The sequence below is a fragment of the Salminus brasiliensis genome, chromosome 1 (assembly GCF_030463535.1).
Source record: "Salminus brasiliensis chromosome 1, fSalBra1.hap2, whole genome shotgun sequence".
Lineage (NCBI taxonomy): Eukaryota > Metazoa > Chordata > Actinopteri > Characiformes > Bryconidae > Salminus > Salminus brasiliensis.
In genome coordinates, this window is record NC_132878.1 from 71,944,393 (window position 1) to 71,963,920 (window position 19,528).

Sequence of the window (19,528 nt, forward strand, 5' to 3'; positions counted from 1 at the left end):
CCATAACTACATTGCTGCCACAATTAGCATCCGTTTCACGAGCCCTAATACAGAGCCCTGTGGGATGCTACAAAACGTGCTAACCTAAGTGGCTACCAAATAATTCATAATAGGTTCCACATTAGAAATGATAACTCAATAATAAACCTAGGGCTGACTGTGTAAATGTACTGCATTCAGCACAGTATGTGACACTAAAACCACTATATTTTTTTGTGTTTTTAGCATTTAGCATTTAGCCGAACCCCATGCGTTTCCAAATTTTCCATGATAAAGCGCACAGCATACCTTCACCACATTCAAAGTGCAAGAGTATGACTCCACCCTCACTGGAAGCAGAGGATGTGACAGAAGCTTCAGAAAGATCTTCTGACTCTCCATCTGAAGCAGCGGGCTGGCCTGAGCTGACTTCCACCTGCAAACAGAAAGGACTGTTGCTTTATATGGTCAATGGCGTATTATTACATCTACACTATTTATTTAACTGTTTTTTTTTTTTTTATACAACTTGCCCTTTATATTGTGAAGACTACATGAAAATGGACCAAACGAAATTACAACTATATTATATCTACAAACAAACACACAATGAAAAGTACTGAGAGAAATGTAAAAACATCTTACAAGTAGGAGCAAATCTGAATGCATTCCTTGATGACAGGTAGGTGCTGATGATAGGGAAAGCCATCTATAGCTTGGTCAGCAAGCTCCAGCAGCTCCAGCCAATTCTTATTCCCCTGTAGAAATGGATTTATGCTTTAAGATGAAATAAATATCCTGATTCAACCTCAAAATGTTTTTCATGTCACAGTGCCAAGATGTAGTTATAAAATGAATCTAGCCTACAATATAATTTCCCACTTGTCTTTTCAATGCAGCCTACATTCTGTGTACATGATAAGATGATAGGTCTGTGTTTCACTATCCAATTTATTTAAGCTACAACTGGTCATGGTACAAAGAGATCTGATACACTTGTACCAGAGCCACACTACCATGTCAGGGTCACTGTTATGCACAGATAACCAGCCAAATAAGATGTGGACAGCAGTGGTCTAATGGGGGAAAAATGGCTAATGGATGTAGTACAAAACACATCCAAATATTTGTGGACACCCCTTCTGATGAATGCATTTAGCTACTTTAAGTTGCATCCATTGTTGACACAGATGTGCAAATGCATGCACACACACAAACAGCTTGTCCATCACTGTACTGTATTACCAACAGAATAGGTCTTTTTGGAGCAGATAAACCTAGTGGCACCATGTCTTATGCCAGGCACAGAGGGGTAGCTAGTAGAGGGGGGTCGCTGATAACAATCAAAACCTCACGGCCATGCTCAATAATCTAGTAGAAACCCTTCATGGACTGTAGAGACAGTAACTCCAACAAAAGCAGGATAATAAGGTTTGTCCATTTAGTATAGGTGCACCTCAAACAACATAACTGTAGTATAGCACAATACCTCAGCCTGAGCCTCCTTTAGGAAGGAGCAGGTGGCTTCCATTGTGTGAGCGGCTCGGCTCACTCTGCTGTACAGACTGTAGCTATCGGAGCTGGACTGCTCCAGGTAGGCCACAGCTGACTCGTGAATGCTGGGAAATGCAAGACTGAAGGGCGTGTCCAGGCTGAGGTGAAAAATAGCAGCTACAGTACTTTCAGGAAGATTTTCATTGGCCTGTGTGAAGAGATTATGAACATGCTTTAACAAATAAAAGTTTTCCTTAGTAACTGCTGTTAGGGCAGAAGATGATTTACAAAATGCTGGAAAAAACTGCACTTAACATAAAGTGAAACTGCAGCACACTTTAGAGTCAACAAATGTTTTCGCCATCATGCTTCTGAAGTGTCTCTCATTAGGGTTCAATATTAATAACACTCTAAATGTAGATATTGTGATATAAACTGAGGTGTGAGTTACAGTCTCTCATTAGGATTGAATATTAATATCACTCTAAATGTAGGTATTGTGATATAAACTGAGGTGTGAGTTACAGTCTTTCATTAGGATTGAATATTAATATCACTCTAAATGTAGGTATTGTGATATAAACTGAGGTGTGAGTTACAGTCTTTCATTAGGATTGAATATTAATATCACTCTAAATGTAGGTATTGTGATATAAACTGAGGTGTGTGTTACAGTCTCTCATTAGGATTGAATATTAATATCACTCTAAATGTAGATATTGTGATATAAACTGAGGTCGAGCTACAGTCTCTCATTAGGCTTGAAATTAATATCACTCTAAATGTAGGTATTGTGATATAAACTGAGGTGTGTGTTACAGTCTCTCATTAGGATTGAATATTAATATCACTCTAAATGTAGGTATTGTGATATAAACTGAGGTGTGTGTTACAGTCTCTTATTAGGGTTGAATATTAATATCACTCTAAATGTAGGTATTGTGATATAAACTGAGGTGTGTGTTACAGTCTCTTATTAGGGTTGAATATTAATATCACTCTAAATGTAGGTATTTTGAAATTTCAAACTATTCTGATCAGTTTACTGTTCCCATTCGCTTCAACAAGAATTTTGAAGGACACAGCCATATGTCCACTTTTGTTTAATAATAGTCGTGATTGGCAGGGCCATATGCCCGCTCACCTTCTCTACAGGTAAGAGGGTTTGCAGGAGGCGGACGGTGAAAATGGCAGTGCCTATGTACGCCAGGCGGTGGTGAATCACGGATGATTCAGGCTGTTTGGAGGATGCCAGGCTGCTGTGGTGGCTCATTATATCACCCAGAGCTTCCATACATGCTTGGAGCTTCTCTCTCTGTGACGGCAAAGAGAACAAAAAAAAAAAAAAAAAAAAAAGAGAGAGAGAAAGAAAAAGAAAACACAGACTCAGCTACTGTATGAAGCAACACTGGCTGAGACGATGCCTAGAAAGCACCAGCAGGGGGCAGCAAGAGCCCAACGCTTTTCAAAGGGAGTTTCACAGGATGACAACACTTCATTTATATTCAAGTGTGCATTAAATATAAATGAAGAAGAGGGTCATGCCTTACAAAAACACAATTCCATTCAGCAGGGCACGCTCTCTGAACTGTGTGCCTTTATTGTATTATGAGCATAAAGCAGTGCAAGACACAAACATTGGTGAGCAGCGCGTACAAAATCTATTGTTCTGTGGATATGTATACTGCAGAGCAGAATAACATGAATGTGTAAGATGCAGGGCATTAAAGTATAATTTAAAAGGAAATGATCCTGGATTTCTTTCAGTGCTTTTAAATTATGCTTATGGATTTTTTTCCCAAAGGGAAAGTCCACTGATTTTTCTCAATCTGATAGCTGAGATGTGAACAAAGTCATTCAGAGTGGTCTTGGTGTAAAACGCTCTGTTCTAGAAAAACTCTAAATCTAGTCAATATCACAGTGGTGGTGCATGAAACCAAGAGAGTCTGAGAAGTGCAATGCCTCCAAAATCTCCCTCACAAGGAGTCATTACTCCGAATGGTTGTGGTTAAACTGCCTGATGCCTGATACCATAGGTTTAAAAAGATTTTGGATCTATTTTTTTAATCACATATTAAAATAGTGGAGGTGTACAGGCAAGGCGTTGTGTGGTGAATGTAGTCCCTAAAGAAACCCCATTAAAAAAAAAACAAATGTTTGTGGACAACCCTTCTAATAAATGCATTCAGCTACTTTAAGTTGCACCCACAGTTGACACAATTGTGCAAATGCACACACACAGCTTGTCTAGTCCCTGTAGAGAAGTACTAAATAGGAGCATGAACCTATTGGCACCATGCCTAATGCCAGGCATGGGCTTTTTTTTTTTGAGAGAGTTGGGAAGTTGTGCATGAAGTGGTGACTCTTGTCGCGAGTGCAATCAAATACATAGCAATGCTCCAATTTTTAATACCTCTAATTTCAGAAAAAAATAAGAAATAAATGAAGCAGATGTCCCAATACTTTAGTCATACAATGCATTGTAACAATGCATATAAAGAATAGTGTAGATTTAATTGTGGTTTTGGACAGTAAATAAAATATTTGGTGGTGTAGTCATGGTGACCTCTCAATGAACTGCTTTACACCAATCCCACACTGAATTACTTTATCTTCATCTGAAATTTCATGCAGATGTGCTACATGTCAATTTTTTAAAAATAGTGGAATTCCCCTGTCAATTCAAATCACAGCTGCTTATAACCAAACTATGGTGGAATCACTAAATGTTAACAGCGACAGGATACTTTCTGGGTTTAAAAATGGCACTGAACAGCAGTTCAAGAGAAAAATTCAGGTCCAAAACAGAGAAACATGACATCACAGCATGTTCACCTGCACTATTGCACTACTGTTATTACACACACAGCAACATATATCGGTTCCATAAATCATGCTGAATGATCGCTGAAAGCATGTTTCTGTACCCTTACTTAAAATCACCTTGTTATTGATCTGAAAATAAAGGTCACTACGATCATCACTGTCTACCACTTTGTGCGTTTGTCTACCACATATTAGTAGAGGTAGATGCAGTGTAGGATTAACACAGAGAAACAGGCTGTATACTCACTAATGACTTTACAGTGCTAGGTTATTTCCTGATTAATCACAGCAACACTGTGACTAATCAGGAAATAACCTAGCACTGTAAAGACACAATACTGACAGAAAACCAAGCAGCAAAACAAATCCCACAAAAGCAAGAGGGAATATGCACTGATAACTTCATCTCCTTTAATGACCATCTGTCTTCCTGTGGGCACTTATACTGGACATGAGAGAGTATGAAGCCAGGATGGTAGGTATGTGTGTGCGCGCATGTGAGAATGTGGCCATAAGCCTCACGGCATTCCAGTGCTGTGCAATATATCATTTATAGCAGTCTCTCAGTATTGGTGCCACACAGCAATACTGAGGTTTTGTGTTAGCGGTATTAATAGATCATCAACTCAAGATTACTCTAAAAGAACAGTTTAAATGTGCAATAGATGAATTTATTCAGAATTGTAAACTGTTTTCTGATGGCTACACAAAAGGTATGTGACTTGGTTGGGGCAAAAACGCTCAGATGTGTTCTGCTCTGATTGGCTGGTTTACAACAACACATTAGCATAGTCTTTGTTTTTAACATTGTGATGAGAAGCTTTTATTTTCTGTAATTATTCCTGCCAACGCAAGTCTTATCAGATGCAATGCCACCATCCTCTCGGCTAGCTGAATGGCCTTTATTTGGAATGCTGCTAGACTAGGGTTAGCTTTTAGCCTAGCTCATTCTGTTCCTCTGCATACATTCCAATTTCACTAATGAACACCATGGGAAATACTGTCTAAAAGAAATTCACTCCAAATGTAACAAAAGCAGCATATTTTCATATTCTGTGTGTTACCATGTTGCCACCTATTGCAAAATGATCTTATAATCCTCACGCAATAATAATAATATCAGTTTAAAAAATATATATGATGTTATCTTCAATACAGATCCCTGAATCAAATATTTGAATAGTATCTATTTTTTTGGAAAATGGGGGTGGCATTGCCACTATGAAGGTCATGCTGCTCGACAACAGTAGCCAGAGTCTGAGGGCACACAACTGGCCTTGCACTCTGGTCGGTGAATTGATGGCACTTCCTCCCCACCTCACTCCAGTTACGGTTAGTCTTTATCCTTCTAATGTTGAGGGCATTGCTAGTGATTCTAGGGATTGGGGGATCGGCCTTCCAAATTGAAATAGGAATAAAATAAAAAATTAAAAAATAGAGATGTAAGGTTTTTGCGTGACAGTAGAAACCACAAACTATCTAGATTTCAGTATCTAGCCATGATACTGTGATATATTTAGACAGCATTACGGCATACTTTATCTGTACCGCCCAGCACTACAGCAGCTGAGGCAGGACGCTCAGAGAGATCATACTGAGGACTTTGAGACACTTGCCAGCTCTGTCGCCGTGAGGCTGAACTCGTCCCAAAGCTCTGGGGCCACACTGTCCCCCAGCAACGCCAGCACTTCCACCAGCAGCTCCAAAACCTGCTGTAGAACCTTCAGCTTCCCTGCGAGGCCCATAAGGAGACACAAGAGAGGAGGATCAGCAATGAAAGAGGGAAGGAAAACATCTGGAGCTCAAACTGAAGCTACGCTGGAGGACTCTCACCTGTCCTGAGGAGTGGGAGTGTGTGCTGGAGAGTTTCCACACCAAATCCGGCCAGGTTCCACTGCTGCACCTGAAGCTCCAGTGAGTCCTCGGCCTCCGGCTGCAGGGGTAGCTCCAGGCCTGGCTGCGGCGGGGGGGACTGCGGGGCTGGCCCGGGGGGAGCCCCTCTCTGAGAGCTATTGCTGCTACACACAGAGAGTCAAAGAGAATCCTTAATCACCCAAGACAGGGAAGGTGTTTAAATAAAATTCAAAGCGGCAATGAATTCATTTCACGCGAAGACTTTCCATCCCTTTTTTCCTCTTTTTAAAAAAATAAATAAAAGCAAGCTAATTTTAGATTTCCGTTCTGCCTGCACAGCAGGAACTGCAAAAAAAAAAAATAATAATAAAAAAAAAAATGTAGGGGTGCACTAAAATGGGGCCAACTGAAAACTGACAAAGATTTTAAGTAGCCAAACTTCAGCAAAATCCCAGAAAACATAGTTGGAAATGTATAGTTTTCTTGGACAACATAGGTGGCTTGGCATTACATCCTTCAACGATTCTTCAGGGGTTCTTTAGAAAAAGCCAACTCCCATAAACAGAACCACAACAACTTTAACAGAACAGCCAAGTAAAGACTCAAAATGTCATGCATAGCAAAATTATGTTCATGAAACTATAAAAAAAAGCACAGAGCTTCAGAAGATATGTGATATATTCATATATGAATTTGGAACATCTTCACTGCCATATACTTCACTAAGAAATCCATCCTGATGTCTATTATTAGCAGGTTTACTCTTAGGTGTGGGTTCAATATACACGGCAAAATATTAAGATCACCTGCCTGGTCATCTGCATGCTACCAAAACAGCTCATGCTACAAGATCTATCCTTTAAGTGTTAGTTATGATGTGGATTCATTGTGAATCCAGCATGTCTCACAGGTAAACGGCACACAATTATTGTGGTATATTTGCTGTTAATGCCTCAACCATAAAACTATTTTACAACTTCCTACTATGTCTATGTCTACTTATGTTCCAAATGTGAAGGACTGCATGTTGGGTATATTGTCCATATTTCATGAAAATATCTTGCTACCTTGCAGAGGCAGCATCCCCATCTTGGCCATCCCCTCGGACCCTCTGAACAGGTCGTCCCACCACAGACGGTCGGGGGGAGCAGTCCTCCGGGGTTGTGACCCCTGATCTCTGGGTTCCTCTTGCTTCCTGAGTGTGCGATATGGAGGAGTTCTGAGACACAGGATCTATAGAAAGAGGAGAAATAACATGATTCTCACCCAGAAGAATACAACAGTGCAAAACACAGCGGAGCCCCCCCAAAAAGTGCAATAGTTTGGGCACCTTTGACCAAATGAAGGCAAATTGAGAGGTCTCAGACCTTGATTAGCCTGAAGCATGTAATCCTATTGTAATTAGGACTCTTCTCTAACACTCATCAAACATAGGCTCCACTAAGCAACTTACTAACAATCCCAAAACAAAAGTAATCAATGCTCACAAGGTTAAAAGAAGATAGCCAAGCATTTCAAGCTTACGGTTTCTACAGCACAGACGTAGAGGAACTGTGGAGGTCAAGATGAGGGAACTGTGCATATTCTGGTAAGACAGGCAAATCAAAACACCCATATGACTGCCAAGAACCTGCACTAAAACTAAAAGTGCTATGGACTGAGGTCAAAACAGATCTCTTTGGCTGCAAAGAAATGTTTAAAGAAAAACAAGAAACTGTATTTAATGGGCCACATTTATGAATTATTATAAAAAAAACTTCATTAGGATTTTATGTTTCACAAGATACAAACACTTCACCAATATCAATACACCATGTACCACTGATAACCCTTGAAAGCCAGTCACAGTTACATGTGTAATGTTACAATGCAGTTACAGTAAGTGATTTTTTGAAGTTTTAAAAAATTACAACTGGAAAAGAAAAACAAACAAACAAAAAAAATACTCTCTATCTTCAGCCCTCCTTCCAAACCCACTTTACAAGATCTCATAAATTCCTGTTTTGAACATCTCTCATAACTACAAAGAAAAACAATCACTTCACTTCACTTGTAAAACTGTACTGCAACCACCTAGCAGCCACTTGGCATAACGTAGCAACCACTTAGCAACACCCAGGAAGCAAATCAAGGATACCACACAGGCTAGTGAAGAACATTCTGGGAAGGTTTTACACTAGATGTTGAAATAGACACTTCCATGTTTATTAATGCAGAGGCGCAAACTGTAGTGTTCAAACAGCTTCCGGTTGTGTTGTAGTCATTGGTTAAGGCTACGCTTGTAAATGCACCAATTCACCATTCAACCAAACACTTACCAGCATTTCCGCTCCATCAACTTTTAACATGTTCAACTCCAGTTGAAAAACTCATCATGGGTCATTTTTGGGTCAACTGAACTAGAATGAGTGCAGGGCTGAACGGTGGGACAGATTTACTTACGTTTCATTCAACCTTCATTCCAATTGGTAAAAAACCCTGAGAAACAGACCTTTCGCGCTGTATCTTGGTGAATGGTTTAATGTAGAAAAACTCGACTAACCTCTTTGCTAGTTGTGGTGTTCAGGGTGCTTGCTGGACTGAGTAGTACAAACTAAACCTCCTCCAACCTCCACCAAAGTGAAGCTGAGTAAGAGCTGGTCTTTGCAAAACTCGAATTCCTGGCAGATCCTGCTCCAATACGCTCTGCCATCTGAATACCATTGCTTTTCACACTGACCTTTTACGCAATGCACTTCAGCCAAGACAAACTAGCCTTTTGCCCATTTTGAGGGATTTTCAGACATGTTAATTGCCATCCTGTTGGCTGTGCTAAAGTCCAGTGAGGTAGGTTGAAAACCAGTGAGCACCCTGTTAAATGATACAAGCAAAAGTTTGATAATGGTACTTTTTAGAGCTGGACTTAACAAGGCAGTGACCGTGATAAAGATCTCTACAGCTGTGAGGATTTGTTGGTCAGGTACAAATTCTGGGAGGTCAGGCAATGATGTTGGATGTTTAGTTTTGCCACTCCAACTCCTCTTAAAGGTATTGGATGGAGCTCCACCACTCCAATGTTCCACAGCTTCACAGTTCTAGGCCTCCAGCTAATGTTTAACATGTTCCAGAGGGCCCCATTGAATTGGGCAATGCTTCTCTGTAGAGATTATACAAGCTATGTGTGTGCAGCTGATCATATAGGTCAGCAATGTATCTAAACTCATTGATTGAAAAGGTGGTCTAGAAACCTTTGGCTATTTAGCGCATGTTGTATGTGTGAAGCGAAAGCAAAGAAATCTACACAAACGGAGATTCAGAGTCAGAGGAGGGTTATAGAGTTGTGGAGAGCTGAGATGTTTGCTGAGTGGTGAGTGTGCTCTCGGTGGGCCACGGGGGTTTGTGTATGTGTATGTGTGTGTGGGGTGTGTGTGTGTGGGGGGGGGTGGTACCGTGCTTGGCTGAGCAGAAGCTGGGATCTCTGTGGAAACGCAGTCGGCTCCTCAGGTTCCTGCAGAACTGCTGCAGGCAGGCCAGCGCCCGGAGCGGCAGAGAGCTGGAGTCACTTTCACTGCTCACGTTCAGCAGCAGTAGAAGATTCTGGAAGGAAACGGGGGGGGGAAAATAAGCAAAAGCAGACACAGAGGACAAGCAAAAGCATGGCTAGCATGCTGGGCATCATGTAGGGCCAGTTTAATAATCCAGCACAGATGGCTATGCGAACCATCCAACGGAGTAATATGGCCAGTTCCATTTCGAGGGAAACAATAGATGTGGATTAGATCATGTACTAAATAAAAGGCCACCTAATATTGAGGTAAATGTCATTTGTAACAACTCACATTTTTAATAGAACTTGATGAATTGATCTCATGTAGATTTAAACTAGCACTTTGGCCAAAATGCACAATGTAACTATTGTTGCATGTCTTATACGTATAAATACGTTTGTAAACACAGCAACACAGCTTTGCTGTAACAATGCTTTCTGGCATTAAACATATACCGTTGGAAAGCCTGTTAATTTCCCTTTTAAATTGTGCCACATTTGTAAGGAACATGCATTTGTGGGATGAGCAGCACAGTGAAGTATGTGGGTTGCGCCCATGAAAAATTTGCCAAATCCTCTCTGCCAATGCCAAACAGCTTATTCTGCCATTGACTCGTTTGGAGTTCGGTGGACTGGATGATTGAAGTTTGAAGAAACAAAACATATTGGCAATTTATCAATTTATACATTTAACAAATGTTTTTGTTAAGTAGCCTAAGTAGCCTGTTGAAGAACCATACACAACCATAACAGCCTGGCACCTCCTCCTCATGCTGATCACACACTGCTGCAACCAGCATTTGTCGCAAGTCTGCCAATGTGGTTGTGTTGGTCACAACAGCACACCCAAGCTGATGCCACAAGTGTTCGTTGGGGTTGAGGTCAGGACTGCTGGCAGCCCGATAAGACCAGAGATTGGCAGATTTGGGCAGAGAGCCATCGCCCATATCGTCCTGCAAACCTTGACTGCAAATCTGTAGAAAGAGGAAATGATCTTCTTGGGGTGTCGTGTTTTTGGGATGCCCACTTTGCGGCTTGTCTCCTGTTATATGGAACTTGCTTGAAGTTGCCCTGTCGCATGGGCCTTATTCAGATCAGTCAAATGTGGCATGCAGATTATTGGAGCAGACACCTACTGACCACTGTAGCAGACCCATGCTCACAGGTGCTGCCAATCAGGGATACCAGAAGTCTCAACAGCAACAACAAAATAAGCTGTTTGGCAATGGCAGAGAAGATATGACACATTTTTAATGGGTGCAACCCACCTACTCAGCTTTACTGCTCATCCCACAAATGCATGTTTCTTAATGTGGCACCATTTAAAGGGGAAATAAACAGGCTTTCCAACGGTATAAGATTTATTGCCAGGAAGCATTGTTACAACAAAGAAATAGCAATATTTTTACAATATGTATTGCAATGCTGTACTGATTCTCAAAAAACATTATTGATTATTATTTAACAGTTTACATAGTGGTCAGGGCTTGTACTCTGTCTCTGACCGCAGTCAATTTTTCTTTCACTTTGGTTCTACGCATTTGATGGTACATTTATACAATGACAGCTTTCATAAAATATTAGAAAAAACAATAAATCTCTAGTATCGCAATACATTGCAACGTATAGAATCGTAATGTCAATGGCTAGAGCTTGCAATAACGGACGAAACAGAAATTAGGAGTTAAACAGGCAAAGAATATCTGCTCTAACAGCAGTGAGAAGAGCACAGTATAGAATGTTTAACCAGGCTAACATTTTTAATGAATAAATCAGTTTAAGCTTCATGTGCTGAATTTTTCTGAAGGTTTGATAAGATCAGATTGTAATATTTATATATGATCCAACATATTTAACACAAGCTCCCATATATATATACCAGATTTTATTCAGCATGTGTGAGGGTAGTAGGATGAGAAGTCAGGCTAACTAGTCAAGACTGGCTGAGCACTGTATATACGGTGCATCTTCATAATGTATGCTGGGTATTATACTTAATAAATAGAGAAACAAAACATAAGCAATATAAAAACTGACTGTCAAACTGACAAGCTTAAGGAATACAATGCTGCACTACAGAATATTACATGATAACACAAACAGCATATTTAACTCTAATCACACGCTGTAAAACGTGGTTCTTTATTAAAGGCAATGCAACCATTACACCTTTTTAAACATTTTGAAATGTTCTTTGGTTCTGTACAGCAACACTACTGTTAAAGGGCTTTTTCAGAACTACATAGAACCATTTTGGCTTAGAGTTGAGTATAAGATTGTAACTGAAATCTTACTTGCACTATGCTCGGCCGCTGGAGGAATATTTCTGCTGGAAAGTCCTGCATGATCACGTCTTGCAGAAGCTCGCAGGTAGTCCGCACTAAATCCTGACTGTCACTTCTTAGGGAACTACACATCAGGGTTGGAAGCAAAGAAAAGGTCATACAATATCTCAATTGCAGTAATGGGTGTGGGCGATATTACCGTTTTATTTTTGTTTTAATCTGATACTAAGTATCAGATTATCCTTATATCAGTGGCAATGTTGATGCTTCTAACAGCCTCATTTTTTTTAATAGTACACTTAAACTTCCACAGATGATCAACATATGTTCAAATTATTTAGCTGTCCATTGATAATCTGGGAAAACTCACTGATTCTCAGTATTGTAAGAGTAGGGTTCAGGATTAAGACCAGGGCTAGGTGTAGGATCAGGGTGAGGGTTAGATTTATGTTAGAACCGAGGTTATGGTCAGGGTTAGAATTAGATATATAGATGAATGTAAATTAAGTTAATCTTCAAAGCATCCAAGGTGTACAATCCAAATAAAGTGTTGCTGTATTTTGCTTGGGAATTTCTACAGTAAACATCTGGTAAATGCATTTATTAGTAAGAATACAGCACAGTGCAGACATCTTAAGCTTTTGAAAAATCAGTATGGCTAAAATCAAACCTGCTCTTCTAACCAATAGATCATTAACTTTACAGACTATTGACTACTCTGATCACTGACAGTTAAGTAAAGGTATTTCTGTATATATATCTGCCTAAGACTTTCATTCAGAACTGCATGTTAGAAAGTCTTTATCTAAGAATGTATGTGACCATTCATGAACCTATATAAAACCATGTTCCACAAGAAATTATGGATAATATGAATAAAATGACCTGATAACAGACCTGTTGCTACATGTCTGGATAATGACTGTGTATAGTCCCACATGCATTTCCCACAATCATTTTAAAACCACTTTGGCTATTTGGGTATTTCTAAACGTTTTTGCATTAGTCTAATCAGCTAATCTGTCCAATTTCATACTGTAATGTATTTGGAAAGGATCAATTCTCAAAAGAAAAAAAAAATTAATAATAGAATTGAAAGTATAGGTCCTTCCGAACTGATCCACCCATTCCTACTTTGCAAGAACATAATACAATTTATAACAGACTTTAAAATAAAACTCACCCTTCATTTGATGATAATATGTGCCTGTCAGTTGGATTCAAAGTCAGCCATGGAAACACTGAAAACTTCAGGCATCTAACAGAAGTGTTTACTGCAAGGCAGTAAAGAATTAAAATAAAAAACACACACACCACACAGTACACATAATATACACTTCCTGGCCACTTTATCAGAAACTACTCTTATTAGCCACCACCAGTAACACCACTTATGCGCACATATGCGTTTCTAATAAAGTGGCCAGTGAGTGAAAGCACAAGGTGGGGATTTCTAATAAATTGGTCAGTGAGAGAAAGTACAAGACAGGTGTTTCTAATAGTGGTCAATAAAGTGGACGGTGCGTGTACTTTGCCAGATTAAAATAGCAATAACTCAGGAGAGAAAGAAAGTATACTGCTACATTGTCAGAAAATAAAATAAAGTTAGTCATAAGAGGTGAAAGGCACATTCCTGGCACGTTATCTATTTAAACAAAAGCTAATTTGAGGTTTGAGAGTTGACATACCTGATACTCTGGGGGGTGTAGCAGCTGCCTGGCTGGGTTTGTTTTGCTGGAAGTATCCTCTGACTGATGTCTCCTCCACTGAGAGAAGAAAAACAGTCAAGCCATGAATTACATTTTATTCCACTTTACACACTGAATCAGATAGGTCACCAGCATTCTTTATGAAGACAATGGTCTTGTAGAGGCTTCATCATTTTTAGTGATTCTGGAAATCAATATAATGACACATATGGCTGATACTGACAAAATACTTGTAGTGTAATCACATTGCTTTATATTAGTTGAAATACCTTGAAATATGTTCAAAATGCACTGTTGAATTACTATTCTGAGAAAGACTGGCCTGCAAAATGTGATTCTGTTGGATTGTGTGAATATGATCTCTTCACATGTAGGAGGAGGGCTAAGACCTATTTAGTTTCAATGCTCTGTACTTTGTGTATTATCTGTATTATTATGCTTTAGATTGTTTATTTCATTTATTTTCCATTTCATTCCAATATTATGTTTTTAAAAAGCATTTTGTGAGACTTGGTTTAAAGAGTGTTACATAAATAAAACTTATTTATGTAACACTCTTCAAACCAAGTCTCACAAAATACGTTGATTTATATATTCTCAAAGCACACAGTAAAGGCACTGTGACTGATTAAAGGGTTTATTTGCATATTGCATTCTTCTATTATACCAGTACTGTTTATTATTATTATTATTATTATTATTATTATCATCATCAATTTCACAATAATAAAGTGGAAGGACTTAACAATATAATGCTAATACCAGGTTCAGGAGAAGACAGAAGCCGTGTTTCATAGTTTGTGCTGGGTGGAGAGACAGACAGGTGGAAGAGACGGTCGAAGATGCTGTCGATGATGGTCTGAAGCTGTGGTTCCACGCTGGGTGAAAGCTGCGTTAGAAACTCCACTGCCCCAACATCCCTCAGCATGTGAGCTCCAGTAGGGTGCTTTAATAAACCAGACACAAATTACACAGTGATCAAAATATGTAACCTGTCAGGACAGATAGCAACACCCTCTAACTAATCTATATGTATACAAGCAAAAATATAACCTCACAATTCGAGGTGGCACTGTACCACATTTCTTTTCCCATGCAGATACAGAAATCTTGAGTATCTGCAGATAACGACCCAAAATTACGTTAAAAAACACTGCTTTTAATTAGTAGTTGCAAGTGTAGTGACAAACTTGGGGGGGCTCTCCAGCAAATCTGGATGAGTCGGTCTCCTACAATGTGCCTGAAAACAGGTTTGAGGTATTATCCTTTAAACTTACACGATCTGATACTCAATTAGCTGGAACACAGTCTGTGTTTAGCCTGCAAGCCAACTTATCTAAGACTAGATAGCTGATCATGAGTCCAACCACGGCTGCAATGGTCTTATTTCGCTTTTCTGTTGCTCCCAGCACCAGTCCCTCGACTTCACTCTCTCAGACTCAAGACTACCTACACTCCTGTTGGTAGCTCAGGGGTTAGTCAACAGCAGATGCACTGGACTGTCTAATACTCTGTGGATCTGTAGCTGAGCTAGCAAGCGCTAAGCAAAAACGTTAAATGCAGCTTTCTGCTCGATCTGAGTCATAATCATCTCCACGTTTATACGAAGGCTTTCAGTCAGTCATGACTTGATTTTGCTGTGTGGTGAGCAGATTTTTATCCTGCTAACTAAGCTAATGCTAACCAGCTTTTTTTCTCAATCAGAGACCTTATAAATGAGGAGACTGGCCACTGGTTGATGTAGTTGTTTATGAATAAAGTCCCGCCTTTCAACAAAAATAGCCAATCAGCTTGCTGATTTTTTTTATTTAACATTTAATTTTTATAACACATTAAAATAACGTCAGTTGAGATGTCACGTAAACGTAGAACCATCTGTGCTACTTGTGCCCCCCCCCCCACCAATAGTATGGGCCGACAATTATTTTACGGAAGGATTCCTAGTCTCCAGTACATAGTTTATGCAATGCTTTTAAAGGACTTTGTAAAAGGACTTTGGTCAGTAAAACCAAAACATTAAAACTGGATTGAATCTTGATCTAAAGAAAAAACAGGAATTTCACCCGTATTGCTCATACATGCTCACATAGGGGTTTCCACAGTCTTTGCTGAGATTTTTTACTGTGCTGAATCAGACAGGCTGACATTTAAGAGCTCTGACAAGCAAACTGGCAAAGAAAAGACACTATTTAAAGGCAGTCCAGCCTAAAAGACATAAGACATGATGACGTTTTTGGCAAATATTTGATTTGTTGTTGATTTAGCTCTTCTATTTTTCAGCTGTAGATAAAGCAAAAATTCAGTCGTTCAAGTGATCTGATCTGATTTGATTTCAGAATGGTTTTAATACACTGACAGGCACTGTGCTCATCACTCTACCGTGGACAAGGTGCTAAGCAGCTCCAGGACCTCCTCTTGCATCGGCACCTCTGGAAAATTAAACCACTCCAGAAGGTTGACGAAGAGCGCCCGCTCCTGGACAAGATCAGGAGGAGAGAGGAGTCCATGGTCCAGCTTCGATCTGATGTTTTTCAAGGCCCGTACTCTGATCTCCACTAAAGAGTGCGCTGTGAGAAACAAAGCAACAACATGCAACGTTAAAACTACTCTAGGTGCCACTTTGTCAAAATACTACAAGCATGTAATCAGTCAAGTTAAAATGTTAACTAGAGACCATTAACAATTACCTGCACTGTTTCTGAACAAAACATATGCAATATGAATATTATTTTTAAACATAATAATCCATTTCCTAGCTAGTTTAGCTCTGTAGCTAAGATAAAAAAGTTACTATTCTGTAATCAAGTAAAAAGCTCATCATGAAAGAATCGTTATGTATACTCTGTTCTAGCTAGTGTATAGCTGCATCCTGACTTGTGGACTTATGCTGCGTTTGCATCTCTGAATTTCTGAGTTCCAGGTAGGAAATTTCCACTGCTTTTACCTACTCTGAAAGTCGGGAGAGCCTCTCCAACAAAGTGTAATGTGAGTTCAAAATCAACAGCAATAAAAGCAGAAGTATTATACAGTTTGTTAACACTTCTATCTATTTGTGTCTCATTAACTCAGTCTTACACACAGTACTGTCCAACTTTCTCTCTCTGTCTCTCTCTCTCCATCTCTCTATCTCTCTCTCTGTCTATTAGAGATGCACCGATCCGGCTTTTTCAGTTCCGATACGATACATAAACTTTGCATACCGGTCAATACCAGTCCGATACCATTGCTGAATTAATAAACCACATACCTCAGCATGTGGGAGAGACTTAACGCACCAGGATTGACTTCAACATTACTTTATATGATATAACAAGTGAACACATATAAATGTACTAAATTGCCATTTGTCATTTATTTATTTTTACATTTAGTGCAGTCTCACACCTCCAAATTAAAGAGAAAGGATCGGTTCCACGGATCTGCCTAATTATCCGATAGCCGATCCAGCTAATTTTATTAATATTGAGACAGATACCCGATCCTAATATCGGATCGTGCATCCCTAGTTTCCATGACGTTTGGGAGCACAAAACACTGTATATTACTGTGTTATTATTAACTGAGATCATTAACAGTGCTAACCTGGAAGATATTTTGGTTAGATTCGCTATAAAACACAGGTAAAAGATTGTCAAACAAGTTGTGGTAAACTTGGACGTCGTAGGCAAACTATTGGTTTTAGAGGTTTTGAAATAGCGTTCAATTATCAGAATGTTTAACTGAAACGCCACCAACTTTGGCATGACGTTATTTCCAGCTCTGATATCCGATTTCAGAGACAAACGGAGCGCAGCATTATTATTGTGTCATTTCAACTAAATACAGTTCCTCCAGGACCATGGTGCAAAACACAACACAGTCCAGACAGAAACACACAAGTGCAGACAGACAGTACAACACAATGCAGACGAGACACAGGGTGCAGACAAGAAAGTGTAGCAGGCAGGGTGCAATAAATAAATCAGACAGACTTAGACTGTGGTGGGAAGTGGGGTAGTGCAAATAGAATCTGCATACTATGTTATTACGGAGGATCAGCCAGAAAACAGTAGAGTGCGGTACTCTAGCAGCTACTTTTCAAATAATGTGCACTTCACTAGTGTGTACTTGTAGTGCTCTAGAACTGAAACCCTCTGCATGTGGATACTAAACACGAGTTCTAACTGAAACACACAGATAGTGTTAATTAGATCACATTAGCCAGTGCTTATCCATGATCTGCAACCTACTCTAGCTCTAGTGTATAACTATAAGGCTTACATCAGTCTAGAACAAGTAGCTAGTATGAACTGGTGTCTACATCTAACATACCCTAAAAGCATCCTTTTCAATGTTGCATTAAAGTATATCCTACTAACCTAACTACTACTTAACTGTCATTTTGAGTTTTTATTTTTATTTATTTATTTATTTATTTTTTACACACAATCTCAACAAGTGCTTATTGCTGCTGATCTCCATTTGTGTCGGTTTCTAGTTTTCTCCATGGTTTGATTCCTTGGAGCTGCTTCTGTACACTGTGTAAATAATTCTGAATGAATAGACCAGTAAAATTGCTCTAAATGACTTGGAATTATCTCCAATTTTACATTAGCTAACTATGTAGCACACCACAGGCTGCAAGTGTGGGCTTTGGGACAGAACCCCAGTGCACAAACCCCTGGTCTCGTTCCAGATTAGAGCGCAAGTGCACGCTAACGGTAGCTAGCTGTCGATATTGGAACGCAGCCTACAACTGCACGTAGCTAAGCAACAGGCGAAGCTAACGGACACTTTCATTCAGCACGGTCAGTTCAACCGACAAAAGCGAGCTTTGTCCACTAAAGAGACTAAGTGAGAGGTTCGTGTTGATTAAAACATCTTTTTAGAGAAACCAGCGTAAAGGTTAACATTTATAAAACGTCCATAGCTACTTTAATTTAGCTAGAGATAGCTTATAAATCTGTTCGCTGTTCCAATGTGAAGTTCTGCACAACACCATACACCATTTTAGCATTACCAAGGGCTCAGTTTACTCATAAAAACACAACAACAACAAAACATAGCTACACCACAGCAGCAAAATCAACATGTGTTATTTACCAAGACAGTGATTAGCTAGCTATTAAATGCATTAAAAAAAAACAGCGACGTCTGATGTTGGCTAGCTAACTCGATGCTGTAGTTACTTAGCTAGCTAGCTAACACTGCCGTTTCGTTTGCTACCGCGGAAGCAGCTCGTCTTACCGGTCTTTTTAATAAGTGACGATAATTCCATGGTCTTGTTCTGTGCTGTGTGGAGGGCAGGTGTGCTGTAAGCGTGGTTAAATTAGGACATGTTTGGGGCTGAAGGCGCTTCTCCGGGAACAGCAGCTCCCCGTTTTGTTTTGTTTTGTTTTGTTTTTAACTCCCGCGCCAGCGCGCGCATTTCCTGCTCAGGGAGCCGTGCCGCGTTCAACAGCGGGCAGATCTGCGCGGTTCAGCACTGTTTTCTACAAAAGCGTTATTCATCAAGAGCAGTAATGAAGGATAGCTCCAACGAGCCGGTCTAAATGTGGCTTCCTTAAGAGAGATGGAAATGCTAATATTTGCAGGGCAGTGCTGTTGTCTTTAAAGTCATCGCGTGTCTCCAGTGAAAAAAAAGAAAACGCTCACACTAAAGGAGAGAGAAAGAGTTTCATTGATGGTTCCATTTGTTTTGCATAATTCAGAGGTTGAGATGTAGACACTCATCCAGGGTGGGGTTTGGTGTGAAACATTGGTTCATTGTACAGAAACCAATAAAATCAACTATTGTGGTGTTGAAGGGAACCAGGCTTCACCATGACTGCAACACAAATGTAGCCATTTTATTCACTATTCAGAACCACCAGTAA

The 19,528-nt window shown here is 39.7% G+C and overlaps 1 protein-coding gene across 2 annotated transcripts in view; it reads right to left on the bottom strand.

Moving 5' to 3' along the window:
- The window catches only part of rttn (rotatin), a 66,812-nt gene extending 47,771 nt beyond the window's left edge, over positions 1 to 19,041 (bottom strand). For both annotated transcript variants that reach the window (XM_072688577.1, XM_072688570.1), the window contains exons 1-14: positions 18,900 to 19,041; positions 16,053 to 16,240; positions 14,436 to 14,619; positions 13,653 to 13,730; positions 13,148 to 13,238; positions 11,974 to 12,088; positions 9,582 to 9,729; positions 7,221 to 7,386; positions 6,133 to 6,317; positions 5,916 to 6,031; positions 2,618 to 2,788; positions 1,469 to 1,681; positions 625 to 737; positions 289 to 415 (exon numbers count right to left, since the gene is read on the bottom strand). In XM_072688577.1, coding sequence (XP_072544678.1) covers positions 289 to 415; positions 625 to 737; positions 1,469 to 1,681; positions 2,618 to 2,788; positions 5,916 to 6,031; positions 6,133 to 6,317; positions 7,221 to 7,386; positions 9,582 to 9,729; positions 11,974 to 12,088; positions 13,148 to 13,238; positions 13,653 to 13,730; positions 14,436 to 14,619; positions 16,053 to 16,240; positions 18,900 to 18,930 — 1,926 coding nt within the window. In that variant the 5' untranslated portion in view covers positions 18,931 to 19,041. The remainder of the gene's footprint in view (positions 1 to 288; positions 416 to 624; positions 738 to 1,468; positions 1,682 to 2,617; positions 2,789 to 5,915; positions 6,032 to 6,132; positions 6,318 to 7,220; positions 7,387 to 9,581; positions 9,730 to 11,973; positions 12,089 to 13,147; positions 13,239 to 13,652; positions 13,731 to 14,435; positions 14,620 to 16,052; positions 16,241 to 18,899) is intronic.
- Positions 19,042 to 19,528: the final 487 nt, after the last annotated feature.